This window comes from Cryptomeria japonica, chromosome 2 (assembly GCF_030272615.1).
Source record: "Cryptomeria japonica chromosome 2, Sugi_1.0, whole genome shotgun sequence".
Taxonomy (NCBI): Eukaryota; Viridiplantae; Streptophyta; class Pinopsida; order Cupressales; family Cupressaceae; genus Cryptomeria; species Cryptomeria japonica.
In genome coordinates, this window is record NC_081406.1 from 502,131,679 (window position 1) to 502,155,604 (window position 23,926).

Sequence of the window (23,926 nt, forward strand, 5' to 3'; positions counted from 1 at the left end):
AAACTATTTAGAAAGGACATTTATTTTTAAATATAAAGATAAAAAAGTTCTAAAAATATATATTAATATCTTCAAATTAAACTATAAAAAGATAATATTTAAGTATATAAGATTTATTACACTTTTCAAAGTAAAAATAATTTTTTTTTTAATCAAAACAATATCTAATAAGAAGTGAAAAAAGATATTTTTTTATAATAACTTTTCCAAACATAAAATTAAAAGTCACATACAAAAATAAAACCAAAAATAATAATACACATCAAATATAATAAAATACTTAATATAAAATCAAAATTTATATATTTCTAAACATATATAATATATAAGAAACAATTTCAAAAATCAAATCTCTGTTTTCTTTATCTATCAATTTTTTTATAATAATTTAGATAAATATCAACATTTGCTGTCATTACACCACTAAAATAATTCATTAAATACATATATTTAAGTGATAATAAAACACCTTTATTTTGTTTGACGAATCTTCTCGTTTGTTTAATTTCTGGCTTGTCTGAACATGGGCAGCATACTAAAAGAAAAGTGTGAACAGAGGAAAAAAAAATGAAAATGGAAAGAGAGGCGGTTTGTCAAGACAAGATAAAAGTAAGCAATGAATATGGTTGAAAGGCTTTTCTTTTTCTTTTGTCGGGCGTTTAGACTTCCCACCAATCAATCGAAATCATGCCAAGCTTCACTTATGACGAATCCAAATGCAGAGGCCAAAGCAACTAGTAACAATTATTCCTTTCTCCTCAACCGATCGATCTTTACTGCTTGTTTTTTTGGTCAAAGGAACAGTTCGGCCATTATTGACGATGTTGGATCTTCTTAAGTGCGACTGTTAAAGGTGCGAGCAATTTTAATTTTAATTTTCGATTTTCTTAGTTTCTACTGTTCCGTGTGCAGTTACAGTCTTTGACATTTGACTTTTGATAGGGTTTCAGGACAATTCAATTTTCAAAACAACAAACAGAATAGAGAATATTTGATTATTAGTTAAGGCAGTGTTGCTCAACAGTTGGAAACAATTGGCCTAGTTTTTACCTGTGCCTGTTACTGTAGATCTCCAGCTTTACTGTAAATTAAGTGTTTAATTTGTGATTACGTGTACCAGGAGATAGGTGTAATGGAGTTGTATATGTGAACTTTTGAAAGATTCTCAAAGAGTTGAAGTATGTGATTTACTGAAACCCTAGATCGTTGTCCATTCAGGCACGTTCAAAGGGTTGGGAATGAATTTAAATGATATTTTTAACGTTCGCCAGACCAAAACTACGGGACACTGAAGCCAAAACTGTGGTCTGATGTAAGCTTTTAGTGTACAGAGAGTGAAATACCAGCAGTAAGTTCAATTCTCTACTCTTCAATGAGAGCAGTGTGTTTATGCCTTTCTTTAGAGTATCGAGATGGCCATACATAGCGCTCTATGTGTAAGTTGGTCTGAATGGGATTCTATTTTGTCACGGTAGCTGGTAATTGAGCAGGTCAATGCAAGATAGTTACTATACCACATAATTTTTTTTGTTGAACTGTAGGACTTACTAGGCTTAATTGGAATTCGCTGCAAGAATGCACCACCGAACTTAGAATATCTTCAGGCTTAGGAGTGGCATTTGTCAGGCAGGTCTCTGTTCTGCCATATTCACCTGGGGCTTGCATCCAACCTCATTCTAGTGCAGATCTCATTCAAACTAGAACGCTTTTAGGCTTAATGGTTGCATAAGTTGGATTTCTATTCTGCCATATATACTGGGACTTGCACCCAGCCTTGTCCCACTGTGACATGCATTATTGCTGCAACTTTAACTTGCGGAGCATACCCATCACTGTAAGGATGATTTAAGAGAAGAGTTTACAACCAATCTTAAGATTCTGAATTTTTCTCTCTATGTCCGAGTTCTGTATTTAACATTAATCTAAATTATTATTATACTACATGCGGTGTCATCCTCGAGGCATGGGATCTGTGTTTATGCATTATTCTTCAACATCATTTTGACTAAACAGAAAGTTGTATCTTTAGTTAGAGTCAAGTGAATTGGACACTGTGTCATCCATATTCATAGATCTTTTCATTGATTCAAGTAATTATTATCAACTGACAAGCATTTATGTTCTATTGCTAAAGCATTCCACCTTTGAAATCTCATTTCAGAGTTTTCAGTTTCCTTTAGATAGGGCCTACTATGGTGTTTTCCTCTTTGATATTCATAATCTAATCAACATTTCCATTTAATTTGAGTTAAAGCTTCACATTAATGACAACTAAATCAATTTCAAAGTTTTTGTCATTAGTTTAAAGTCTCAAAAAATATGTTTAATGTTGTGAATTTCTGTAGTTAGATTGGGTAGTCTGGTCATAGAGGAATTTATACTTGAACGTAAAATTACCGATTTCTGTTGGCTAGCTTTGTTGTTGAGGGACTTTCTGTGAATGTATATATTTGCTAATAGCAATGGTTGCTTGTCAGATTATAATTATTTTGATAAAAATTTAGAGTGGAAACAATTGATTGTCTACAGTAGCTTGTTCCCCTCTTTTGAGAGTTTCTGCAATTTTTTGAGTGTCGACAGTTGTATGAATTCTGGAAAGATCATAATAATTTGATTCATGAATTGTTTTGCAGTTAACAGGGTTGCAGAACACAGATAATGGTTGGCATTCTCATCAGTACAATTTATTTCATTGTTAATGACTTTGATGAAGAACACAGGATTTTATTGATTTAAGGTGAACGATGGAGATATTCTTACTTTCTTTTAAGCTTGTATTAGTTTACTGCTTGGGAAATCGGGATAGAAACCATGCATGTGAGAATGGCGCAGCTGTAATTACTCGGATTGACTTAATGGAACCTTGATGTTTTCTTCAAATGACTTTGACAGTATGTGGCTGAGTAAAGCTAGTCTGACATGTATACTGAGTTACTTTTCTAAAGATTTGGAAACTTCCATTATTTTTTTTTCTTTAGCCTCATGAATTGTGATGCATTCAGCGTGGCATTATGGCCATGTGCATTGGGAAGTTTCACTATGGGCTTCTCTTCCTCAGCCTGCTTATTTTTATATCAGGCAACAATTTTAGCAATTCCTTCTCTCTGGAAGAGGTAGTCCCAGAAAAATTTGCAGCTCTACATAGCGTTTTGCATCCATTAGATATCAATGGAAGAAACAGTGTACTTGGCATTGAGCATTCTTTTTTGTCTGGAGATAATTCTTTGTCTTGTGAAGGGGTTCTGAAAGGGGTTGGTTCATTAAACACTACTTGTCAGCTTAATACAAGTTTGGTCTTTCACACTGATATCAGCATTTCAGGACAAGGAAATCTACAGATCCTATCACATGTCACTGTCAAATGTCCAGTTGCAGGCTGTCAGATTAGTATTAATATTTCAGGCGATTTAAAGTTAGGTCAACATGCATCTGTTGTAGCAGGAACCATAATTGTAGATGCCCAAAATGTGTCTTTGGAAGATAGCTCAACTTTAAATACCACTGCTTTAGGGGGGCCACCACCTGAACAGACTAGTGGGACTCCACATGGTGTTGAAGGTGCTGGTGGAGGGCATGGAGGGAGAGGTGCTTCTTGTGTTAAAGGAAAGGGAGATAATTGGGGTGGAGATGTGTATGCCTGGTCTTCTCTTAATAAACCTTGGATTTTTGGAAGTAGGGGTGGGACTACTTCAATTGACAAAGACCTTGGTGGTGGAGGAGGGGGACGCATCATAATCCTCGCAAAAGGTATTGTAGATGTGAATGGAACCATAAGTGCAGAGGGAGGAAATGCGGGCTCTAATGGTGGAGGAGGTTCAGGAGGCAGCATTATTATCCACTCTTCAAAACTGTATGTTCTTCTATCATACAATTTTTTTATATCATACAATTTTTTTAATCTGCATTTCAGTTTAAATATTAATTTTCTAAGCTTAAAAAATTGACATATATGTGGTATATAAAACATTAATTCCAACTCCAAAGTTCGTAACTTGTGTTATGCATCTCCATTTTACTGTTTGCAAGTTGTTTTCTAGCATTCATTTTGGCTTGGATATTTAGTTTGAACATTAAAGCCTATTTTAACAGTTTTTATTTAGGTTATTGCTAACTAATTATGTATTAATGTCGCTTTAAAGGTCTGCCCAACACTTCATTTTATATGTTTGTTCCCTTGTTAATCACGAGGCATGAGTAGAATTTGTATTGACACAATTCATATATAGACAATATTGAAATTTCCAGTGTGAGCCTCTTTGAACCCACCTATCATATTGGGAAAATTGGTGGTTGCAATTTTTGTGGGCATGGCAGCCGTTGAATTTTTTTTTTTATTGGATTGAAAATTATTAAATTACCGATTGTTTTTTCACTAGCCTTGCAAGATTGCTTTAAATCTTTTTATTTTTATTTTTTCCTTATTTTTAATATGGCTTTATAGATAGAGAACTATTTTTACAATGACTTTGAACAAAAAAATTATAAAGTTTTTGAACATTGACAGTCTTAGCAAAGTAAAACTACTTACGTGTGATCTTGTTGAAGAACAAAGGAGTTTACTTTCAGACAGCCTATTGTATTGATTTTGTATAGAGTTGGGCAAGCCCTTTACAATTATAGAAAATAAAAAAAATAATACTAGAACTATTTGACTAAATTATTGGGTTCTTGATTCATATCCTTTCCGTTTTCTGATTGGAATGATTCCTTTAAACCTTTGGGACTTATATAGAGTACACGTCTTTGGAAGTCCCTTATATTTTGTAATTGAATTGGTTTATTTAAATGTAAGAACCTTAAAAGGTCCTCAACTGAGACAACTGACGTTTAACTGAACCTGTTGCATTTCAAGTGTGTTCTTTGCAAATTTGTAACAGCAAATATAATTTTGACAAACTTAAGCACAAAAAGCAACTATAGGGAAACGCTAGAAATCAATTCTAATTCAGTAATAAACTGATCAAACCCTTATTACATGTATTCAACCTTTATTTACCCTCAATACATAAACAGACAATAAAAGATAGGAACTGAAAAATACCAAGAATTTTTGGAAACCCTTATTTCTTCCTTGCTGGTCATACACAGTCCATTATGACAGCATGCTATAACTCACTCCAGACTGACCCAAACAGCTTGCATGGTAGCTCAATGGATGACTCTAGGCTAGGCGCACCTTCTCCTTATTTTTATTTATTTTTTGGATCCTTCCAACATGCAAATCGCAGCCCCTTAGGTGATTGGTGCTACTCCCCAGGCAGCCATACAGCCATCAAAAAAAAAAATCTCCTTTGGGTATCTTTGTTTCCTTGTTTGCTGCAGCAACAAAATACTGATAAACAACGATGCCTCTCTGACTAATAAGCACAAACTTGGTCCCTGAATGAAACCAACTGTAAGAGCAAGATCAACTGATATTTCACAGCCTCTGATGCTGTTGTACAAGAATCCCACGTTTTCCTGTACCGATACCTCTGATCACTGTAGAAGAATCTTCTGCTGAAACCCTTGGCCAAAACTCCTCTCAGAGCTCCAAACAAAAAATATCAAAACTTAGCATAATGAAAAGAAGACCTAAAATCTTCTTTAATCTTCTCCATTCAGGGTTGGCGCGATTCCCAAGAAAGGTGCGATTTGGCCTTTATTGATGTTTTAACTTTTATTATTTATTTTTGACTATTGAAGTGTCAAAAAATAAATCATCTTCCATTTAATATAAAAACTGGCCCCATCTGATGAGAAATAGACCCTTCCTTAAGTTATAACTTAAAGTGACTTTTAAAACATTAAAACATTAAAGTTCGCCATTTAATATTTAATTAAAAATAATTAAGTATTAATATCTCTCTAAGTATTCATCAGAAATGCCTGCCGTCTGAACTGGAGACTGCCAAACCATAATCTGTGCTTGCCCAACCTATTGGCTATAAATAGCAGGACTGCTAAAAATAGAAAGTATCTCAAACGGAGTCTTGGAGACCTCAAACGAAGACTAGACTTGGAGTGCTTGCTTTGAAGGTGGTGAATCAAACTCTGGAGGACCCTCTACCCAACGTCATCAGCCTACGAGGGTTAGTGATAGGCTAATCTACTCAGCTGACAGATGTCAACTAGAAGGGGACATCACATTAAACCTTGGGGACTTTTATAGAGCATGAGTCCTTGGAAATCTTGTTGTTCGGACTATGCACAATGAAAGGGAGGAGGCTACCAAATTGACCAACTCTGAGATAAATTTCACATGGCATCACTCTTGAACGACCATTCTTATCATGCTATTGGTACATGCTTTTGACTTGTGGAACTCTATGATATAGCACATACTTTGAATTGCAATTAACTTCCTAATGTATGGTAGCCAATGTCTGATACAAGCACTCAAGCAATGGTGTAACTAACTTCTTGATAATAAAACATGTCTCCCGCACTAGGCACCCTACTGTCACTCAACAATAAGTCAATGAAACTGGGAGTTTCATACCCGTACAGTGCTGTAAATGAAGTCATCTGAATGGACATGTGGTGAGTGGTATTGTAACAGTACTCACAGAGGTAAATCCACTTCACCCACGCCTTTTGCTGCCCTGAAATATAGTTCCTGAGGTATCCCTCCACCCATTTGTTAACTATCTCAGTCTGGCCATCAGTCGAAGGGTGGTAACTGGTGCTCGGTGTAAGATCAGTCCCACAGAGTCTGAAAAGCTCCTGCCAAAAGTGGCTCAAAAACCGCATGTCCCTATCACTGACAATAGTCCGAGGCAACCCATGTAATCTGAGTACCTCTCTGAAGAATAACTCTGCTACCTGAATAGCTGAATAAGTGGTGGTGATCGGATAGAAGTGAGCATACTTCGTCAAACGATCCACAGCCACAAATATGCAATCACGTTCCTGCGCTCTCGGTAACCCTGTGATGAAATCCATAGACAAACATTCCCACTTCCTGTGAGGAATTGGAAGTGGCTGAAGTAAACCAGCAGGGTATGTATGCTCCTGTTTATTCTGCTGACAAACAGGGCACTCTCTAACATACTGTAGAACATCTGCCTTGAGCCCTTTCCACGTGAAGCGCTCACGCACCTGTCTGTAGGTTTTGAAAAACCCGGGATGTCCTGCTATTGGTTCATCATGACAGAACCGTAGTACCCTACTCCTCAACTCCGATCCTGGGATCAAGTACACTCTCCCCTTGTAAATGATCAATTCATTTACAACTGTATACCTGCTGTCCACTACTGACCCCTCTATCACACCTGCAGCCCAACTATCTTTGGCGTACTCTGCCACTATAATATGCTGCCAATCCTCTGCTATCTGGACCATAGAATTTAGGTGGGGACGACGTGACAAGGCATCTGCAACTACATTCTGTGTGCCTTTGATATAGGAAATATCAAAGTTGTAAGCCTGAAGTTTGTTGACCCACTTTTGTTGCCTGTCATTTAAGTCACGCTGCCCAAGGAAATGTCTCAAACTATTGTGGTCAGTCTTAATGCAGAACTTGCTGCCCACTAAGTACTGTCTAAACTTGGCCAGTGCATGCATTATGGCCAACATTTCCTTATCATAAATGTTGTAAATTCTCTCAGGTCCACGGAGTTTCCTACTCTCATAAGCAATAGGGTGCTTGTCCTGCATAAGCACCGCCCCAATGCCCTCACCAGAGGCATCACATTGTAACTCAAATGACTTCAAGAAGTCAGGTGTAGCAAGTACTGGACATGAAGTCATGAGCTCCTTGAACCTCTCAAAACACTCATGGGCCTCAGGGGTCCATAAGAAGGCACCCTTTTTCATCAAGTCTGTCAAAGGTGCCGCATGGCGCGAATAACCGTTAACAAAACGGCGGTATAAACCACATAGGCCCAAGAACCCACGCAACTGAGTGAGGTTCACTGGAGTAGGCCAATCTACAATAGCATAGATCTTCTCGGGATCCATCCGCACTCCCCCTGCACTGATAATATGGCCCAAGTACAATAACTCAGTCATTCCAAGGTCACATTTGGATTCCTTGGCATACAAGGACTCCTTGCTCAGAATGCTCAAAACTGTATCTAGGTGACTGAGGTGCTCCTCCCAAGTACGACTGTAAACCAGTATATCATCAAAGAACACCAATACTGATTTCCTCAACTGATGTCTGAAGACTTTGTTCATTGTGGACTGGAAAGTAGCAGGAGCATTGGTTAGCCCGAATGGCATAACCACAAACTCAAAATGTCCATAATGACAACGAAAAGCAGTCTTCTCAATATCCTGCTCACGAACACTGATCTGGTGATAGCCTGATCTCAAATCAATCTTTGAAAAATAACAGGCCCCATGTAATTCATCTATGAGCTCATCAATATGCGGAATGGGATATCTGTTTTTGATCGTCCGCTTATTAAGGACCCTGTAATCAATACACATCCGCTATGTGCCATCCTTCTTCTTCACCAAAACAACTGAAGAAGCAAAGGGGGACTTACTATGCCAAATATGTCCCATGGCCAGAAGCTCCTATATGGTTTTCTCTATTTCATCTTTCAGGTGCTTCGGATGTCTATATGGAGTAATCATCATTGGCTTCGCTCCCTCCTCTAGCTCAATGATGTGCTCAAAACCCCTATCTGGTGGCCTCCCTGAAGGTATGTCACTGAAAACCTTGCTATGTTTGGTTCTCAATATCTGAATGTCCGGATGATATTCAACTTTTGGAGCATCTTGCTGTATGGGCATGATCATACACTCTGCTGCCCACTCAGTCTGATCATGGCGTACAAGCCTCTCCATCCGCCTGAGTGTAATCATTCTGAAATTGCTGTCCTTAATCGCTTTCAGCACATGTGTTTTCTCATCAATGGTGAAAGACATCTCCATCTCCTGCAAGTCAAGTGTAAACTTGCCTAGTTCATGCAACCACTTCATACCAAGGACCAAATCTGTGTCTTCCATTTGAACCACATAGAAATCAGTCTTGAATTCATAATTGTTTACACGTAATGGGAGTTGTGTGATCATCCTATTACACTTTAAAGTGTAACCATTTGCCACCCTCACACGAATGCCCTCAAACTCCTTTGTTTGGATTCCTCTCTTCTCCACCAACCTGACATCAATAAAGTTATGTGTGGCTCCGGTATCCAGCAATGTAATAACTTTCTGACGAGCAAGTACTCCTCTCATTTTTAAATGACCCTTCCTGCTGAATACTCGTGAGAAGTGCCTCCTTAAGGTGCTCATCGCCTTCTGCATCCATTTTGTCGAGTCTCGGAGGACCTTGTGTGTCATCTTCAGCCTCTAAATTCTCATAACCAGCAGGCTGACCTTCATGATCAGATTCAGAATCTTCATAATATGCCTTTGTTTGCCCTGCCCTTAGGCCTCAAAGGACAGTCATGGTTGGCATCATATGGACCTTTGCAATAAAAACAGAGTTTCTTTTGCCTTAAATCGTTAAGTGTCTCCCGATCTAAGGGAGGGGCTGCTGGCTTTGGCTTGTAATCATTTCTAAAGTCTGATTTTTCTTTCCCTTTGCTGAAATTCCTATTATCTTTGAAAGATGTTGACCTCTTTGTCCCAAATTTATTTTAAGTGGCTGTCACATCCATACTCCGTGCCTTTTTAATGGCGAGTAGAAGTGTTGGGGGATCAAATGCCTTTACCCAGCCTCTCAAAGGCTCCATGAGTCCCTCTATAAACAAAACTACTCATCATTGATTTGACATGTTATTTACCATGCATGACAACTTCAAAAACTCTGAAACATACACCTCCAAGTTCCCTGTTTGTTTCAGCTGTGCTAACTCCCAGAAGTATGACTCAGGGTCTTTCTTATCAAACCTCTCTACTAACAAATCAGCGAACTCTTGGTAGGTGGTAATCTCATCATGTTGGAGAGGGATGAGTCCATTATGCCACCACTTGTGCAGTACCGTCCAAGTGTAAGGTTGCAAACTTAATTGCATCCCTTTCAATCATGGGTCTCAGTGTGAAGTATGTATCCAGTTTATGGATCCAAGATCTAGCTGTAACTGCACCGCTGCCATCATAATAAGGTAGGGTGAGCTTGCTTGTGGCAAACTCAAGATCTCTATGTTGGAAACGAGGCCTCCTCTCTTGCTTGTTTCTCTCTACCTCCCGTTTTTGCCTCATGAACTGATCAAAATTCAGATTCTGCCTCACATCAGGTGGAAGAAGACTCCACTCATCATGTACCGTCATAACATTATCAACAAAGACAGGCTCTGCCTCAGCTCTGGCAATATCCTCAGGTTCTTCTGCCAAGAAATTAGACCTTGAAGGCCTGTCAACTGTGCGTGTAGCTACCCTGTGAGGTCTAGGAATATTGGCTACACTCCTATTGTCCTTTGGTTCTTGATTGTTTCGGTTTGGAGGATTCATACGCTCCATCATGGTGGTGAGTGCCTGTAAAGCCTGAGCAACCTGCTGCTGCCCAGTGGCCATAGTCCTAAAGAATTCTCGTCTCCTCATCCTTAGCTCTGTGACCTTTGGTTGGACTGCCTGTATGCCTTTTACCCATGGTATCTGACTGCCTGTTAAAACTCTATTCTCCTTCATGAAAGGAACTGCTGCGTGTGTAATACCTGTGCGAACCCGTTTCCTGCGACTGCATGTAATTGCTAAACCCTTAGGATGGCAGGATTTAGCTCTGATACCACTGTAAGAACCTTAAAAGGCCCTCAACTGAGACAACTGACGTTTAACTGAACCTGTTGCGTTTCAAGTGTGTTCTTTGCAAATTTGTAACAACAAATATAATTTTGACAAACTTAAGCACAAAAAGCAACTATAGGGAAATGCTAGAAATCAATTCTAATTCAGTAATAAACTGATCAAACCCTTATTACATGTATTCAACCTTTATTTACCCTCAATACATAAACAGACAATAAAAGATAGGAACTAAAAAATACCAAGAATTTTTGGAAACCCTTATTTCTTCCTTGCTGGTCATACACAGTCCATTATGACAGCATGCTATAACTCACTCCAGACTGACCCAAACAGCTTGCATGGTAGCTCAATGGATGACTCTAGGCTAGGCACACCTTCTCCTTATTTTTATTTATTTTTTGGATCCTTCCAACATGCAAATCGCAGCCCCTTAGGTGATTGGCGCTACTCCTCAGGCAGCCGTACAGCCATCAAAAAAAAAAATCTCCTTTGGGTATCTTTGTTTCCTTGTTTGCTGCAGCAACAAAATACTGATAAACAACGATGCCTCTCTGACTAATAAGCACAAACTTGGTCCCTGAATGAAACCAACTGTAAGAGCAAGATCAACTGATATTTCACAGCCTCTGATGCTGTTGTACAAGAATCCCACGTTTTCCTGTACCGATACCTCTGATCACTGCAGAAGAATCTTCTGCTGAAACCCTTGGCCAAAACTCCTCTCAGAGCTCCAAACAAAAAATATCAAAACTTAGCATAATGAAAAGAAGACCTAAAATCTTCTTTAATCTTCTCCATTCAGGGTTGGCGCGATTCCCAAGAAAGGTGCGATTTGGCCTTTAATGATGTTTTAACTTTTATTATTTATTTTTGACTATTGAAGTGTCAAAAAATAAATCATCTTCCATTTAATATAAAAACTGGCCCCATCTGATGAGAAATAGACCCTTCCTTAAGTTATAACTTAAAGTGACTTTTAAAACATTAAAACATTAAAGTTTGCCATTTAATATTTAATTAAAAATAATTAAATATTAATATCTCTCTAAGTATTCATCAGAAATGCCTGCCGTCTGAACTGGAGACTGTCAAACCATAATCTGTCCTTGCCCAATGTACTGGCTATAAATAGCAGGACTGCTAAAAATAGAAAGTATTTCAAACGGAGTCCTGGAGACGTCAAACGAAGACCAGACCTGGAGTGCTTGTTCTGAAGGTGGTGAATCAAACTCTGGAGGACCCTCTACTCAACGTCATCAGCCTACAAGGGTCAGTGATAGGCTAATCTACTCAACTGACAAATGTCAACTAGAAGGGGACATCACATTAAACCTTGGGGACTTTTATAGAGCATGAGTCCTTGGAAATCTTGTTGTTCGGACTATGCACAATGAAAGGGAGGAGGCTACCAAATTGACCAACTCTGAGATAAATTTCACATGGCATCACTCTTGAACGACCATTCTTATCATGCTATTGGTACATGCTTTTGACTTGTGGAACTCTATGATATGGCATATACTTTGAATTGCAATTAACTTCCTAATGTATGGTAGCTAATGTCTGATACAAGCACTCAAGCAATGGTGTAACTAACTTCTTGATAATAAAACATTTTAAGTATTAACCACTAATCACTTCTTGAATACTCCATGTAAGTTTTAGGAATATTGACATTTGAAGTGGACATCTTACATATCAATTTCATTTAGGGACAAAGTATAAGAATGCTGTTAATAACTAATTGGCAGGAATTCTTAGCATTTGTCACCTTTGGTACCCAAGATCTTAGATACTTGATGTACAATCTATAATGTGGGAAGGATCTTTATTAGGCACATCACTAGTTTGGTCTAATTATTCATTGTGTTCAACTAGGCTTCTTTCCATGACTATATTTTGAGGAATTGGTAGTAGTTCTCTCAGCTTTGCATTCCCACTAGCCTTGTTGAATTCTACTAAAAGATACTTCTCATCTCTCTCATTCTAAGTAGTTCTTGAATTTAGGAATTTTTGTTTACTTCACAATGCTCAAAAAGCTTTTGGAATGAAATAGATCTTCCATTTTTTGCTTTCAAAGAGAGTAGTTAAGGTCATTCAACCCAACATTGGGTGTACAAATACTCATGATGGGAATGTTGCTATCTAGGTTAGTAGAGACATAGGAATTGGCCTCCATACTTGGCCCTAATGAGTCTAGGTTCAAGTGTGGACCTTGGTAGCCCTAGGCACACCCACTTGAGTACATTTGAGAGGTACCTATGGTGTCTAGGGCACCCCTTAAATGTGCATGGATCAGCTTAAGGAGAAACCATTTATTTAATTGTCAAGCCCTATTTCTCTTCACCATATGAGCTTGTGAACTGGGTTCTCTTACTTTGGATTATAGCATCTCCTTAGAAGGAACACCCTTAACAAAGCATTGTCTTGACAAAGGCTCTTCTACTTTGCATTTGGCAATACTGCATAGAAACCAATTGACTTCATGGGATCCTCCGCTTTATTTATACATATTTGTTATATTGTAGTTTTCATAGGATTTATTTATATATTTTTGTTAAATAATATTGTAAGTTTTCATGGGATTTATTTATTTATATTTTTTTAATATTATATTGTATTATTATTTTATATTTATATACAATTTAATATGTAATGCGTATTTTATTATTCTTTTGATATACAAGTGAGATACAAAACCAACAAAAAGCCATAGAGACCAAGCCAACCATACAAAGAGAAAAATTAACATTGAGAAACATACGACCAAAAGACTACGAGAACCAAAAAAAGTAAAGATCAACCAACAAAGGGCACAGGGAAAGACAAAGAAGCACATCTTGCCATCAACTACCTAGAGGAGTCGCACTCAACTGCCACCACCACCACAAAAAATGGAAGTTCGAACCCTTTGAGTGAGCCTCTGAAACCTCCATAGGCACAACCAGTTGAGGGAAATTGACCCCATAAGCAACCTCCATGTACCAAATTGCCTTCAAGGTAGGAAAGTTATATTAATTAGCACCCTCTATGGTGCCTTTAGCATGAGCCATCCAAAGATTTTTCACCATTGCCCATAAGTAACCTTAGAAAAGTGGACCTCCTTTAGCAAGGAAATAAAATGATACTTGGACACCAAGAGCTTGGCATCCTCACGAGTTGACATTGACAATCCATTTGGCTACGTAGGGTCAGAGGAATACCCTTCAAAAAGTAGATAGATAGGCATCCAAGACCTAATTGCCTTTGCTGCCACCTTCAATCATAATTTACACAAAATCCTCCTGAATCATGGCTTTGTTGCAACCAAAATCATGAGAACAAAGGCCATCTTCACCCAAAACACATTTAACCAAACTCATGGCTGCGGATTACAAAAGTCAAGAATTGCTTTCAAACACCTATTTGACACCACTCCCTTGCAAAACAAATTTCTAATTTTGGACAGTTTGTGGGCAACAACGATTGACACCAAAGAAATTGTAATGTCCCTTTTTTGGTCTATTTGAATGCTTTTGGAAACTCTACACTTCTTGGAGAGGTCTTTCATCTTGGGAGAATGCCAAGTCTCAAAATAGATTTTTTTTTTCACATACTCTTTTGGTGTTGGTGGCGAGGTCAAAAATCCAAGGTTGCTAGGAGACTGGTATTGGTATTGGTACATGAGACTAGTATCGGTACTAATACGTCTTTTTTTGAAAAATAGGAGATGGGGTACTTGGAGACATCATTTAAAAAAAATATAATTTAATAATTTATAAATTTGTTACATTAAATCTCAAAATATCATGACATTGAACTTTTAAAACAATAACATTGGTAAAATTTAACATTTTTAAATTTTAAAGTTTAAACACACAAATGATAGTTGTCATTGTGTGAAAGAGTCAGAGTTCACACTACATATTTGATATTAGCTATTGCATATTGAGATTCACAAATGTTGATATCTTGATAGGTTGATACACAAACAAAAAACAAAAATAAGAAATCTATCATCTATATTTCTAGTTCTATGTCATCTAGATTTAGGTCCTTAGCTATGGTTCTCTCCAAATACTCATCACTTTCAAGCTCAGGTTCCTTTGTTGGTAGTAGAATTGGGGGTAAATTACTAAGGCCATCTGCTTCAACCACTTCATCCACCATGGCTTCAACTTCTCCATCAGGTGAAATTTGGTCCCGTTTTGTTGGACCCTCCTTATAACTAGGCTCTACATGAGAGAGTCAACAAAGTGAGCTATGGATGTACACCAAGTTCTTTGCTTTCTTTGACCCTAATTGGTTCATCTTTAGTGAATAAATAAAATCACAAGTACTCCAATTTCTCCAATTTCCCTTGTTAATGCATTCTTCTCTGGGAGAAGTTTGAGGTGAAAGCCCTCGTTCCACCCTCTACGAGTAGGCATTGTGGAGATGCATTCTTCTCTGGGAGAAGTCTGAGGTTAGAGCCCTCTTTCCATCCTCTGCGAGTAGGCATGGTGGTAATGCACCCTTCTCTGGGAGAAGGTTGAGGTGAAAGCTCTCTTCCATCCTCTGCGAGTAGGCATGGTGAGCCCACCCTTTGCGAGTAGGTATGGTAGGTATAATGGAAGAAATTCCATGATGTACTTGTTCACCCTCTGGGATTAGCTATGGTGAACGTATTATTCATGGGAGTACCTATGGTGAACGTATTATTCATGGGAGTAGCCATGGTGGTAGTCACTATGTGACTTGGTTATTCAGAAGGAATCCTCCCTAGCTAAGAGGGAGTGTTGTTGTGTAGCTAGGTCGGGATCCCTTCTAGGGCCGATCTAGTGCACAAAATGCCAAGTGGCCTGTCAGCCTTGGCATTTGGTTATCTTAGTTGTATGAGTCTAATTTTTGGTAGGCCCTATTTGGGTGAACCACTTGTGTTTAACTTGTGATTTAGTTAAATGTAACTTGCAACTAAGGGAGACTCATATGCAACTTGTAATATATAGGTCTGACCCTATCCTTGGTGTGAAAAGTATATGGCCAACTTGAGGTCTATTAAGAGGTATTGATTCATATATATGCAAGGTCATGATTGCATCAATAGACATGAATTCAATAACATGAAGGACATGTAGTGTGCTCGGAGGTGACGATAAGAGCTTATCGTCTATGGTTGGGAAGGCAACAGATTTGATGTTTGCCTGTGGTTAACGTGCACTACCATAAAATCAACAGAGGGAAAGAGAAACCTCAGCTTCATATTCAGGTTTTTGATTCTGAAGATCCAGAGGAAGAACAACAAGAAGATGATGCTCCTAGGTCCACAACTTCGGAGTCACCTCATGAAGTTCCTCCTCAAATTCCTTTGGATTTACCTATGTCTCCTTTTGACACAGATGTGGATTCTTTTTCCACCATCCACATTGCTCCTGTTCCATTGAGTGCGTTTGCTCAGAGTGTTGTTCCAATTTCAGCTTTAGAGCCATCTCTAAGTCACTCACATGAGGACTTGTCAAACGTCTTCGAGGAGAATCCTGCATACGTCTCTTTGCCCATCTTGTCGTTGACAGAAATTGATACTTCTGCTATCAATTTTGAGAATTTTATGATGCAATTATGACATCCTTTGGTTACTGAGCAGGCGATAGTTGCTGTTCAAAGAGAAACTTCTCCCAGGGTGACAATTGTAGTTCAAACAAAACCTGCTTCTTCATCACCTCTAGTTGTTTCTGAGGTGGAGTCAATGGCTTTACCTCCATGGCTAAGCTCTTTCACTCCTAAAAGAAAGTAGGAAATTTCTCCTGATATCTTTGATTTTCAGCAGCTTAAATAATCCAAATCCAAGGCTACTAAAAGAGTTAAGACAGTTTCGAGAGTGACAGTTGATAGCAACAGGATGAAAGTTGCAGAAATTGTTGAATCAATTGTGGAAAAGCTGCATGAAGAGATGCAAGCTTCTGACTACAGAATCACAAGGGTGGAACTAGGTAAACAAACACATGCAGTTGTCATGCATGATTCTCAACATTCGGTGACTTCATTAGTGCAATGGTATGATGAACTTCTGACGAAGAAAGACAAGCTGTGAGAGGAGAATTTGCAGCTTATCTCAGTAATTCAGCAAATCACCAAGTCTTCCGAAGAAGGGACCAATCCTTCAACTTCTTTCAATGCAAAAGAATCAGTCCAAGAAATTGAATGAGCTGCTCTGAAAGTGCAAGCACTGGATTCTTGGGTAGATCAGATTTCTAATCTATGTGCTCAGGTCTTGAAGGAGACATTCTAGGTAATGGTCAAGTTGGAAATGACCAAGGTGAAATTGAACCAGACTTCTGAAGCGTTCAAATAGGATCGGGAAAAGGTTGAAAGCAACTTAAAAGTTTACCGTAGGTTACCAAAAGAAAAATTGGATGTTCTACAAGAGAATAGCATTATTCCTACCAGGGTCATGTATATAGAATTTGCAGAACTTCTAGAGAATAAATCCCTTGTTTTGAAAGAACTCATTCAAGAGATTGATGATGCCTTGAAATTGCGCATGGAAATGGTGCAAGATATTGTTTCTCGTTTTGAGAAAATCTCTTGCAAGATCATAAGTCAGGATGAGGAGTTGTTTTCAGAAGAAGTTCTTTCTGATTTGAGCAGAAAGATTCATCAGGAAATTGAAGCAGAATAGTTTTCAGTTGCATCAATTCAAGCTTTGGTGAAATACCAAGTCTTTCTGGAAGAAGTTCAAATTGTTCTAGAAAAACATAGAACCACAATTCTTAGTTGCTGTGATATTGTTATCAAAACGGTCATTGTTGCTAAGAATATCCATGAGCCAAATCTTGATGAGTTGCGAGGAATCATCCAGAAATTTGAAGAATACATGGCCAATCGTGTTGCTGCATAAGTGTCTTTGACACTTAGTTTTAATTTTACAATTGTAGTTTTGTTTTTGCCAAGTTTACTTGTAAAAACAATTTTGTAATTGCAAGTTACCTCATCACTTGCATTTTTGTAATTACAAGTAAACCAATTACAAGCCAATTTAGGATAGGACTTGTAATTTTGAATAAGTCTTAGTTAGTTGTTAAAAAAGTCCAAGTTAGTTGGAATTCTCCCGTCTTTTTCTCAAGGCTTCTCTCCTATAAATACTTGAGGGGGTCTATTGTATCTTTTATCTTTTTGGAAAGCAAGAAAACTCTGCAGAATTTTCTTCTCATAAAGATTTTGAGCTTTATAGTTGTAAATTTGCCATCTTTGAGCAATATAAAGAAGTGAGAAATTTCAGACTTTGTGTTGAAATCTTGCTTTGTTCTCTTTGTGTTCTCATGTCATTTTGGGATATATCTTGGTGCTTACTTGAGATTGTGGAAGGCTGCTGAAAAGAACTTCACTTCATATAATTGCAGACTTTGTGTTGCAGCTATTAGTGGTGGAATTAGTTTAAAAAGTTATAATTTGAGTTGAGAAGTGTTTCAAGACTTTGTCTTTGTGATAATTCTCATATAGAGTAGTTTTAAAGTGCATTATATTTGCGGACTTTGTGCTGCTTTACACTGCATTTGTTTCTGAAAGTTATCATCATAAAAGGGTAGATAGGATTGTAGATATTCAAGACTTTGTGCTTGATATTGTTTTCCCGTCCTGGAGGAAGTGACAAAAGTCTTTGGGCTTTCATGAAACTTCATTTCCTCTCTCTCATTTTATTGTACAAGTTATTGCTGATATTTGTTTTCAGTTGCTATTCTTTTCTGGGAAGAGAGAAGAATATAGTTTTTCTTGAAAGAAGGAGGAAAACTGTTGTCCCATCCATATCAAATTAGTTTAGATAGGGGGAGCCTTCCCTTAGAATTAGGAGAGTGTTTACTCACATGCTGTGGCTGAAATCCTCAATTTTGTACAGTTGTTGAGGTGTACAAAATTTTCAACCAACAGGCTCCAACACCTTTTATTGAATAGCAAGCATCATCTCCGATTATCACTTGAAGATGAGTTTCTCTTTCTACTAAATTTGAAAGATGTTCTTTATAACCTGTAATGTGGTGTGAAGCGCCACTATCAATCAACCATGTGTTACAATCGGATGGAACATTGGTTGATAGGGCAGAGATGAATAGAAATCCACTTGAGTTATCTCTTGATTCCTTCTGAGGAGAGACATCATCCACATCCGCAGTAGAGGCATGATGCTTTGGTCTTGTTGCACAATCTCTAGCATAGTGACCATACTTGTCACTTCTGAAGCACTGAATATGAGAGAGATCCTTCTTCTTCTTTGATTCAGGAGCAACATCTGATTTATTGTCTCTATTCTTGAATTATTCAAGAATTACAAGTCCTATTCTAAATTTCTTGACTCTATTCCTCTAGAAATTTCCTTTTCTCCCTTCTCTTCCTTTTCTCTTTGAAGTTTGAGCAGCGAGAACATGATTGTCTTCATTGTGAGAGCTATAACCAATACCTCTTGCTGCCAACCTGGATTCCTCTTGAATGCAATCTGTTCTAAGGCGATCAAAATTTGGTAGTTTAGATCTTCCATTGATACCTTGGATAAAAGGCTCCCAAGATTGAGGAAGAACGTTAAGTGCCAACATGTGACTAAGTCCCTATCTTCAACTATATCACCAATGGCATATAGTTGATCCTTCAATTCAATAATCTTGATGAAGAAGGAGATGATTGAATCTCCTTTAGCCATCTTGATGTGATGAAGTTGTTGCCTTAAAGCAAGAGCTCTGCTGGTGTTATTTATCTCATACAATCCCTCCAAAGTTTTGAACATTTCTCTAGCTGTCTTCAACTTGGAGATAATAGGCACAAGGTGATCCTTCATGGAATCAATCAATATCTTCTTGGCCTTTGTGCCATTCTTCCTCCATTGTGTTTTCTCAGTCTCATCGGAAGGTTCAGACACCTCGCTCTCCACGAACTCGAGAATATCATTTTCTTCCAATGCAATAAGAACTCTAAACTTCCAAGAGGTGAAGTTACAGGCACCATCAAGTCTATCTTCAACCTTGAGTCCGTTCACCATTTTCGATGCTAAGATAAATACCCTAAGATGGGAAGAAGAGAAGAATATTTTGCTGCTTAAACAATTCTGATCACAATCTTGCTTAAATCCGCTCTGATACCAGAGCTTGGCAGACAACGCTGAACAGAGCTTTCGCAACGACTTCAGTGACGGTGACGGCGATAGCGGCTTTGGAGATGCACAGAGCTTCCACGGGCAACATATCAATGCTAAAGTGCATTTGACTGTAAAAACTAAAACAAATCAATGGCGGACAAAGCTTCTAGGGTGCAACAAATCAACCCTAAAGTGCAATTGACTATAAAAACTAAAACAAAAATCCACTGTAAGCTACAAATTGATCGATTGTTGTGCGTTCATCTGAAGTTTGGCGTGCTATTTATTAAAAAAAAAGACAAACCTAAAAGATGCGAGTTTAAAATATGTCTTTTTGAAACACGTCATCCACTTTTTCCGTACGAATGTCATCTGAATTTTGGCGAATTTCAAACAAGGTTTTTGAGTTCGGCAAATTTCGAACCTAAAGGCAGATAATCACTGAATGCAGTGACATAGTTTAATAGTGTAAACTTTATATAATATGCCAAATTTTCAGTTGCAATTCTTATACTTATTCCTTGCACAATCTTTTTATAACTAATTTTTCAAGTAGTATATGCATCCACCTCGCCACCCCCTTTGCTGTCCCCAAACTTAGGCCCTTTGTCCCCCATCAGGAAACTCCGTGGAACTATGTTTTTTCTCTTCATAGGTTTCTAGGATAAAAAATGGTGTATTTTATGGCGTTGCTTATTTCTTATTAGATTGCATTCTCAAATTTCACTAGCATTTGAATGGAAATTTAAGTAGTGTAGTATGGATTGAAAATTATTTGAATGTTAATTTACATAAGCATAGTTTTGTAGTAAACATGAATGAATTGGTATCAGAGCAGAAAGTTCCTTGAGGCTTGTAGGAATTTTGATGACACATAGGAGACTATATAATCATATTTTCAGATCTTTAACAAGGTATAGAAGGAGTTGTTGGTTGCATGGTTCACCATGAAAATGTGACTAAAGAAGAAGCTTAAGGATTTTGAAGGATCCTATGAGGAGTTGGCAGTAGAGGATAAATTTCTTTATAACTGCATTGCTGAGAAGAGAGAATTGAAGAGTTGTAAGCTAGTAGGGAAAAGATGAATTGATATCAAAGCTCAAACTTGAGGGAGAAGAAAAGGGAGGAGTCTAGAAAGGCAAGCGGAATAGCTTCTACTCCAATGGAACAAATATTTATGAGGTTTGCAAAGAATGCACCCTTGAATATGTTTTGTTTCAAAAGATAAATTTTGATAATTCCATTGGTAAGTTTGAAGAGCATACTGAGGGTATGGGCTACAAGTTGCAAGCACAAATGTGCAATGATGGAAGGGGACTTGGCAAGGAAGGTCAAGGACTACCCTAACCAAATTATCATTGAGAAAAAACTTTAGTATGAGTGTCTTGTATATCAAAGCATTGAAATTGGTGAATGTTCAAATAAGGAATGTACACCATGTAGAAATAGAGGACAGCCCAAGGAAGCTAAGAATGCAGCATTATATTTTTGAAGCCTCAACATTATTGTAGGCTGTTTCCAAACCATGAGAAACAATAAAGGTAGAGAGTAAGACAATACCTACTAGGACAAGGAGGAGTCTTCAAAAAGGTGAGCACTTTCAAATGGGAAAGGTGGAAAAGATGCAAAAAGAAATTGGGAGATTACAGTCCACCTACTTAACCACTAATTGAGCCTAAGCAAGAGGCAAGAAAGCAAGTGAAAAATCAAATAAGGAATACAAAAGGCAACAAGTCCATCTTTTGTTTGAGTTGCAAGAAGGCAACATTTCACATAAGTATAGGTGTCTTGTTCCTTGTACTAGTTATAGAAGTAATCATTGTAGGATAATGCACAAGACAAATACCACTAAGAACGTATGTTCCATAGAAAAGTTGAGAAGAAAAGAAGACATTCTCCAAGGAAGAAGAGAAAGGTAAGACATGCTCAATGGAGGTAAGAAGTCATCTGATTTAAGTATGTTAGAATCTAACTATTGCTCTCATTGCAAGGTTAAAGGGCATTGAAATGGCAAGGGTGAATAGGTAAAAATTTTACCTTGCTTGGAGTGACGTTTGGTTCTTACCATGCCATTGTTGGAAAAATATGGGTTGATGAAGGCACGTGAAATTTCCAACCCCTCCATTCCTTAAAGTAACCCTTTGATTATTAACATATAAAGCTAGGTTCTGACAAAAAAAGGCCCTAGCAGAATGCCAAGTTTGGTAATCTCTTCAGCGTTGTAGGAGTATGGGGCCAAAAATTTCCAATTGTAGTTCCTGAATCACATTTTGATACAAGATGGACCATCTCATTGGGGATACGCTTACTCAAAATTTAGTGGAATTCTACAATGTTTGAAAAGTGTGAGCTCAATCTGGTTTCCAAGTCTACAACAATGGAGGCTCAAGTGCATAGAGCTCTAGCACTTGCAAGGCCTTTTTCCTCCAAAACTATATCTAATAAGTTCAAGGTCATCTCATCTGAATTGCAAAAAGAATAGTGAAGGCATTGATTAGAAACAACCCTTTGGTAAGGGGAGTTCCTATTGAAGGTGTTGTGCTGAAGTGAGAGCCTTTTGGATTTTGTTGCTTGCTACAACCTATGTAATGCTCCAAATTGGGATTAACCTGTTGTGCTCAAATTGACAATTCTAATAATATAATTTATCTTTAACAATAACATGCTTAAAGTAACTTCATCTAATCATTAATAAACTTAAGAATCAATGAACACATACATGGGTTAGTAAATACTTACATCATATGGAATGGTGAACATCATTACTAGCTAACTACCCCATAATCAATCATAGTTTAGTTTGGTAGGAAAACTTGAAAGGGTGTCAACAAACTGCTCAGCCCAACTAAGCCCGAGAACACGTAGCATCCAACTATGACAACTCGCGGTAGGAACGCTCCACTATGACAAGTTCCATCCCTTGGGGTGTCTACTTAGTTGGGGGGAACTGGTAAACTGCATCTCCCTAGCTTATTTCCACCAAAGTCACATCTATTTGATTATGGGACAGAATATATATATGATCAATTACTTGTATAGTGCACAGTGGCAGTATGCCTGAATAACTCTTACTCAGATCAGATCTCCTTGATCCATATTGCATATATTAAGCATGCGTATCAAACATATACTCATGCATACCACCAATGAGCAATAATGCTACTGCCTTTAATAGATAGTGATTTCTGATCTGATCTGTATGCCTGATCGCTGATGTGTTAGTAATTTATCTGCTCTTATGAATTCCGATGGCTATTGGATTGTTTTTCCATGATGCCCGCCTCCATTGTGGCCTTCCATATTTTGTATCTTAATGCCTCTATGAAGAGAGACGACCTTTGGAGACTGCTGTCCCTTAAGAGTGGTCATACCCTTTCATAATAATACCTCTTCAAGCCTGATTTCTAAATGTTATCTCATTAAGACCAATCGCTGCTTAAAACATAGTATCACTGCTGCTGTTTATCTTTGTTGCCCTTAAACATAATAGAATTGCTGTTGCTAATTGATTGCTATCTTCACTACCATACTATTTCTTGATATCTGCGATTAGCATATTTTATGTCCTTCGTCTTGGAAATGGTCGGTCAGCATAGGGTGTATAATTCCTAATACAAAAAGCAGTTGGCCCATTTCTAGTGATCACAGTTAACTTTCATATCGACCAACATTAAACAAGGAATACATTTGTTGTGCCTTACAGGTCCGTTAATAAAAATGAAGAAATTCATTATGTGGAGGTCGACTTAATAGAAAATGGCGGAGTTTTATTATTTTATCCTCTTTAGGGACATGTTAGATGAACCATGGTGGGGGCATGACAACCTACATAGGACATTGAAAAGAAGAAACCAAAACAGAGATAGCCAAGAATGCTTTGCTGGATAAGGACCAATGGTCTTTAAAGTAAGGAGTCCCTCATAACTGCTAAGCAAATGCATTGAAGCTAGATATGAGACGATACTTGAAACGTGCCCATTTTTAAATGTGTCATGGAGATCTAAAGGTTGGCTCCACAATAATTAGGGGAGTTAAATCCTCCGTCAACAAGTTTAAAATCTCCCATTCTTTGGGGGAATTACTAAGCTTTGCTGCAAACACGAGTTATTCTATGCCTTTGTTGTGAGGAAGTCTGTAACACAATTATCTTCCCTAAAACAATGT

General features: G+C 37.9%; 1 protein-coding gene across 6 annotated transcripts in view; it reads left to right on the plus strand.

Moving 5' to 3' along the window:
• Window positions 1–498: 498 nt before the first annotated feature.
• LOC131078912 (uncharacterized) overlaps window positions 499–23,926 on the plus strand; it is a 273,049-nt gene continuing 249,621 nt past the window's right edge. For 3 of the 6 annotated variants that reach the window (XM_058016743.2, XM_058016749.2, XM_058016746.2), the window contains exons 1-2: window positions 500–853; window positions 2,634–3,850. In XM_058016743.2, the coding sequence (XP_057872726.1) occupies window positions 3,012–3,850 (839 nt within the window). In that variant the 5' untranslated portion in view covers window positions 500–853; window positions 2,634–3,011. Of the gene's footprint in view, window positions 854–1,123; window positions 1,349–2,633; window positions 3,851–23,926 lie in introns of those variants that run through there. The other 3 variants (XM_058016747.2, XM_058016745.2, XM_058016744.2) reach the window with 3 other exon arrangements.